Genomic DNA, 6913 nt, shown 5'->3' on the forward strand with positions numbered 1-6913 from the left:
GGCCAATAGTTGCTAAATTTTTGAAAAGTCATTCCTATCCACAGAAGCAATAAAAAGTAGTCAAAAACTACTCCCACTTGAGGCCACTGGTCTATACGGTTTCATGAGCCAATTCTCTCAAACCTTTAAAGAATAAATAATGCTCATGCTATTTAAACAATGTAATGACAGACAACACGGAAAGCTTTTCTATTTTACCAAAAACAACACATATAACCCTCATGCGGTAACTTGAGGGAAATAATCACGAACAGAGAAAAAAAATCACGAACCAATCTCATTTGAATAGAGAAGCAAAAAGCCCAGGATAATCCACGTTGTTACCAAGTCCAGGCAGGTATGTTATTTTCCCCAGCAGCAGATTCAGATGTAGGCAAGGAGAAAGTGATCAGCTGGGGCCTTGATAGAAGGCTGGAACAGGAAAACTATGGAAGGAGAGTGGCTGAAGTGATGAAGTGAGAGCAAAGAAATGAAGAAAGGAAGGGGCTGGGAGACTGGGGGCTAATGAAGATAAAGGTGAAGAATATCACTGCAAACCAAGAACGATGGAAATGAGACACCTTCAAACAGTGGCCACCCAGGAGCATTACAGGCTATGGGTGAAGATGGAGATACAAACAGGTAAAGAGATGAAGAATGAGGAAAGCTGATTTACCAGGGAAGGAGCAGAATGCTCCAGATACCTCTGGAGCAGAAAGGGCTGGGAAACTGGATCAATATGATGATGCTGAGAGCAGATGACAACTAGAGGGCTGATATCTTAGGCAAGAACCAAGGATACACACAGCCACTACATGTGACAAATTATTCAACCTCACTAGTAACCAAAGAAACGTAAATGAGAACAAATACAATTTTGCACGTCAATAGGCAAAGATAAGTAGAAAAAAAAAATGGTGCTGGACAGAACAAAAAGATGTCTGCACAGAAAATGAGGTCTAAGACTTTTGACCCCGGGGATGAAAAAATGGCATACAACAATAAAGGGTCCATAAATAAGGGGTTGGTTGAGTAAACTGTGGCCCTCCCATGGAAGAGGCTACTACTCAGCTCTTAAAACTTGACATGTAGAAATAAGCTTGATATTGAAAGATTCACTGCTGCATCAAAAAGCCGTTTCTAAAAATGTAATTTTTTTTTTTTTTTTTTTTTTTGAGACGCAAGTTTCGCTCTTGTTATCCAGGCTGGAGTGCAATGGTGCGATCTCGGCTCACCGCAACCTCAGCCTCCTGGGTTCAGGCAATTCTCCTGCCTCAGCCTCCTGAGTAGCTGGGATTACAAGCACGTGCCACCATGCCCAGCTAATTTTTTTGTATTTTTAGTAGAGACGGGGTTTCACCATGTTGACCAGGATGGTCTCGATCTCTTGACCTCGTGATCCACCCGCCTCGGCCTCCCAAAGAGCTGGGATTACAGGCGTCAGCCACCGCGCCCGGCCCTAAAAATGTAATTTTAACGTACACATCTTTGCACAAGTATAGAGTTATAAGTGATTTTTTATTTTTTCTTTCCTTACATGCATTTTCTACTTTTTTCTACAATGAACTTTTGAAAACGACAAAATCATGTCACCTTCCTGCTAAAAACCCTACAAATGCCCCCACTTTGGACTCTGGTCCAAATTGCTTAGGACTCCAAGAACCTTCATGAAGGGTCTTGGCCTCTCTCCTCATACCCCCACCCAAATCTCACACATTGAGTTCATGAGGACTGACTCTTTTTCACCTCAGTTCTCTCTGCCCAGCACGTCCCGCCCACCGTTCCAGGGACCCAGCAGCAAAGCCCCCTAGCCCCGCCCCAAGCAGCCACAGCAGGGCCTCCGGCGGGTTGGCCGGGTTCCGCCGGGAGGAAATGCGCACGGAGACTTCGAAGGCCCCGGTCCACCGCGTGACCGCGCCACGAGCCTGCGCGCAGGGAGACTGGGAGCCCCCGGGCGGCGAACAGGGGCCGGGCGGTAGCGTCCGAGTGACACAGGAGCTTCTGGGCTACGGGAATGGGGTCCTGCGGGGCTGTCTCTGTGGCCGGACCGGGCTGAGGCTCCAGGCAGGACCCGCCCCGACCTCACCTTGGCGCTGCTCACGAAACGGACTTCCACGGAGAACCGGGCGTGGCCCGCCACGCCCACGCAGAAGGAGAACACGTCGCACATGGAGGCCGCCATCTTGGGCGCGCCTCCGCCTTAAGACCCTTAACCCCGCCTCGACCTGAGAGGCCCCACCCCTTTCTGGCCCCGCCCCCGGCGTGAGTGTCCCTGAGTCTGCGAGGTTTTGCGCTCCAGCGAGTGTGAATTTAGGTCCTGTCGTTCGTTGATGGGAGTGTAGCTGGGCCTGCCTTTGTGTTTTTACATCGGTACCTTTTTGTCTGTACCTCTGCATCAGAGTCTGTGTGCGCGTACATAGTTTTGATGTATCTGTGAGTCCGTTTCATGTTTTTCTTTTTTTTTTTTTTTTTTTGGAGACAGTCTTACTCTGTCGCCCAGACTGGGTGCAGTGGCACGATCTCGGCTCACTGCAACCCTCTGCCTCCCAGGTTCAAGTGATTCTCCTGCCTTAGCCTCCCTAGGAGCTGGGAGTACAGGCGTGTGACACTAAGCCCAGCTAATTTTTGTATTTTTAGTAGAGGCAGCGTTTCACCTTGTTGGCCAGGCTGGTCTCGAACTCCTGACCTCGTGATCCGCCTGTCTCGGCTTCCCAAAGTGTTTCCGATGCATGTTTCTATGTCTGTTGTCTCTGGCCACACAGTGGCCTGTCTTCACTGAGTAAAGCTCTCTTTGGACTCAGCCCTCGAATGAGACAGCAGAAGGTCAACTTACTCCTATCCTCTCTGCCTCTCAGCCTGAAGGGAAGGACTAGCCTATATCCCGGAGCTCGCTCACTCCACCTGAAGAGTTCAGACAAGATTTTATTTCCCGGTAATCCCTCTGGCAGCAGGGCAGACAGTCCCTCCAAGGGTCAGGGTGGACTTGTGCCTCTCACATTCTTCAGTGGCTTAGGGACCTTGCAACCTGCGGGTAGTGGAGGAGTCCATAGTGGACCTCAGGTTTAAGAACCTCTGAAACTGGATACATAAGTGAGTGTACATATGCACACTGTCATGAAAAAGGGGAGTGGCCTGCTTTCTCATTCAGGACCCCTAAAAGCTGCAAACCACAGACCTATGGCATCTGCCCTCACAGCTGGGCCTGACCATCAAGCCTTGTTTTGTTTCCTTGTACCCTGATTTTGTGTGTTTTGTTTGAGACAGAGTCTCGCTTTTGTTGCCCACACTGGCATGGGGCAATCTCGACTCACTGCAGTCTCCAGATCCCGGGTTCAATAACAGACTGGGCAATGTAGTGAGACCCCCATCTTTACAAAAAATAGAAAAATTAGCCAGGCATGGTGGTGCGTCCCTGTAGTCCTAGCTACTTGGGAGGCTGAGGTGGGAGGATCACTTGAACCTGGGGAGGTCCAAGACTGCAATAAGCTGTGATCAGGCCACTGCAATCCTGTCTGGGTGGCAGAGTTAGACCGTGTCTCAAAAAAAAAAAAATTAGCTGAGCATGGTGGCATGCGCATGTAGTCCCAGCTACACCAGAAAACAGAAGCTGAGGTGAGAGGATCCCTTAAGCCCAGGAGTTGGGGACTGCAGTATGCCATGATCATGCCACTGCACTCCAGCCTGGCAACAGAGCAAGACCCTGACTCTAACAGTAATTAAAGTTAGATAGATAGTTGGCAGGGACAGAGAAAGTTTCTTGAAACTGACCCTGGCTCCCTCAAGCCTCCAGCCTGGTGTCAGGGAGCAAATAGTCCACCTACTTGGGGGCAAACCTCCCCCTAGAGCAGCTGGGGGCCGTGCTTTCACTCACCACCAGGTGGCAGGGGCAGGCTTCCTTCCACCCCTCAGCTCAGTCCCCAAGAGCCATTCTAGAATCTCAATGGTCTGTATTACAGCAATCAGCTCTGAAAATGCTGGCAGCAGGCTTCTTAGAGAGAAATTGAGCACATTCTTGAGAGGAAAGGAGCCATGAGTCAGAGTCATGAAAGGGGGAGACTATAACTGTCCTGTGAAAACACAGCAGAATTTATGACAAAATGCCAGCCTTGCCATACACAAATTATTCTATAAAAAGATGGGGCTTAGCCGGGCGCAGTGGCTCAAGCCTGTAATTCCAGCACTTTGAGAGGCCAAGGTGGGCGGATCACGAGGTCAAGAGATTGAGACCATCCTGGCCAACATGGTGAAACCCTGTTTCTACTAAAAATACAAAAATTAGCTGGGCGTGGTGGTGAGCGCCTGTAGTCCCAGCTATTCGGGAGGCTGAGGTAGGAGAATTGCTTGAACCTGGGAGGCGGAGGTTGCAGTGAGCTAAGATCATGCCACTGCACTCCAGCATGGCGCCTGGCGACAGAACGAGACTCTGTCAAAAAAAAAAAAAAAGATGGAGCTTTACGAGGCCAAGGCAGGAGAACCACTTGAGGCCTGGATTTCAAGACCATCCTGGGCAACAAAGGGACATCGTTTCTACAAAAATTTTAAAAACTAGCCAAGTATGGTGGCACGCGCCTGTAGTCCTAGCTGCTCAGGAGGCTAAGGTGGGAGGATCACTTGAGCCCAGGAGGTTGAGGCTGCAGTGAGCTATGATAGCGCCACTGAATTCCAGTCCTCCAGTCTGGGAAACAGAGCAAGACCTTGTTTTGGCAGCTGGGCCTGAGCTTCTCCTGAGGATGGTAACAGTTCAGACAAAACAAGAAAACGGGAAACTTTGTAAAGTGGGCTAAACAGTCTACCTTCTCCTCTTTGCTCTCAACTCCATCTGATGGGGAAGAGTCCTCTATGCCCAGATGCTTTTTCAAGGAGGTTACTTCTCCACAGCTAGGCCAGGAAAATATTAATTGCTGGTACAGGTACCAATCCCTGAAGTGACGGAAGCTGTGATATTATGAAATATATATTTGGTCTTCATCTCAATTTCCTGGCACAGAACTCCTAAAATCTCAAGAATCTCTGAAGTGATGTCTTTTCATATGCTAATGAGTTGACTGATAACTGGTAGCCCTTAAGACTCCATAAAAAAAAAAAAGAAAAGAAAAAAAGGCAGGGTTTAGTGAGCTTCCAGATAACTGCACATATGGAGGTTCCTGGAGAACTGAGTGCTTGGGGAAGGCATGGAAGCTCCCCACTCATTCCTCTGCACCTCACCCTACGCATCTCTTCATCTCTATCTTTATAATATTAAGCCAGTAAAAGTGTTTCTTGGAGTTCCGTGAGACACTTTACCAAATTAACCAAACCCAAGGAGGGGGTCATGAGAACCCTACTTTATAGCTGGTTAGTCAGAAGCACAGGTAAAACCTGGGGCTTGCGATTGGCATCAAAAGTGAGGGGCTGCTTTGTGAAATGAGCCCTCGATCTGTGGGGTCAGACACTATCTGCAGGTAGATCATGTCAGAATTGACTGAATTAGAGGTTGGAATGTTGGGGAAAACCTCTATACATTAGGTCACAAGTCTTTTGTGTTGATTGTTATGGGGTGACAGCAGAAGAAACACTGTTTTTTCCAACTGGTCTCTACTCAGGGGCCTACAAGCCTTAGCAGTACACACTTTACACTGTGCATGGCACATTATTGCTTTACAGACATCATCTCACCCCTGGGTGGTTTAAGTTATGAACACACCCATTATACAGATAAAGAAAAAAGACTCAGAAGTTCCATAGATTGGACAAGGACATAGGTGAAGACCAAAGTCTGTACCTCCAATCATTTTATTATTCCAGTTTCTAGGGGTATGGATATATAAAAAAGGGGGTCCTTACTTGACAGCTTAGATTCCTCTGGTTGAGGAGGCTGTTTGTTGAGGTTTGAGGCAGAGAGCTCAGGCGCAACTAGCCAGGCAGCCTGGCCAGGGCCTCTGTCCCAGTCCTCAGCTGTCCACTCCTGACTCAGCATCATCACTCTGGATGCTGGCACTGGAGCTGCTCGAAGGCTCATCCAGGGAGGCAGCCTCAGCAGCAGCTTTTGCTGCCCTCAGCTTTTGTTGCTTCTGATACTTCACCCTGCGGTTCTGGAACCAGACTCTCACCTATAATTGGAGACAATGGGGCAAAGATCAGAATGTGACCAGCAGGTGCCACTGCTTCCCAATTCCTGGAGTGAACACCTCCCTCTGCCTGGCCAATATTTGCTCTTCCTTCTCAGAAAGGCATCTTCTCCAAAACACCCCTTTCTATAATTCCAGACAACATTCATTCATCCGAGTATTTATTGAGTGTGATGTTGATACAGTGGTGAGCAACAGAGGCAAGCTGCTTGCCTTCATGGAGCTCACAAGCTAGTGAAGAAACACTGGCAACAAACATGTAAACAAAGAGCTATGTAAACACAAAAGGGGGTACAAACAGGGTTTTGGGTAGAGGAGTCCTCCCCTGAGGAACCAGCACTAAGGCTGAGGCTCAAAGGAAGGGAGGCCCGCCTGATGGGGACAGAGAAGAACAGGACCGCAGGGCAAGGAACAACCTGTAGAAAGGCTCTGAACCAAGCTTGGAGTGTTTGAGGTCTGGGAAGGAGCAAAGCATGGATGAGAGAGGAGAAAGTCAAAGAAGGGAAATGGGAGAGATCAGCAGGTGCCAGATCACCCAAGACCTAGAAGGCCATAGATAAGTAGTGTTACCCGTGGGGAGTTTACATGGGCCCACATAATCCTATTTACATATGGAGTGCACTGTGCACCTGGCTGCTGTGTAAAGCATGGATGGCAACAGAAGCAGGAAGACAGGAGGGAGGCCACTACAGTGGCCCAGGGAGAGCTGGGGCATACACTAGGGGTGATGGAGAGAAGTGAAGCCACTCCAGCTGTGTTTTGGAGGTAGAAATGACAAGGCTCGCCGGGCGCGGTGGCTCAAGCCTGTAATCCCAGCACTGTGGGAG

At 48.9% G+C, this 6913-nt stretch overlaps 2 protein-coding genes across 2 annotated transcripts in view; both read right to left on the reverse strand.

Annotated features, from left to right (window-relative positions):
• The window catches only part of SMYD5 (SMYD family member 5), a 17885-nt gene extending 15683 nt beyond the window's left edge, over positions 1-2202 (reverse strand). Inside the window, exon 1 of the mRNA XM_032291729.1 lies at positions 2066-2202. Coding sequence (XP_032147620.1) covers positions 2066-2161 — 96 coding nt within the window. The 5' untranslated portion in view covers positions 2162-2202. The remainder of the gene's footprint in view (positions 1-2065) is intronic.
• A 3284-nt stretch (positions 2203-5486) lies between these two features.
• The window catches only part of NOTO (notochord homeobox), a 9571-nt gene continuing 8144 nt past the window's right edge, over positions 5487-6913 (reverse strand). The window contains exon 3 of the mRNA XM_032291730.1: positions 5487-6068. Within this exon, the coding sequence (XP_032147621.1) occupies positions 5910-6068 (159 nt within the window). The 3' untranslated portion in view covers positions 5487-5909. The remainder of the gene's footprint in view (positions 6069-6913) is intronic.

This window comes from Sapajus apella, unplaced genomic scaffold, assembly GCF_009761245.1.
Source record: "Sapajus apella isolate SASKATOON/1434 unplaced genomic scaffold, GSC_monkey_1.0 scaffold26, whole genome shotgun sequence".
Lineage (NCBI taxonomy): Eukaryota > Metazoa > Chordata > Mammalia > Primates > Cebidae > Sapajus > Sapajus apella.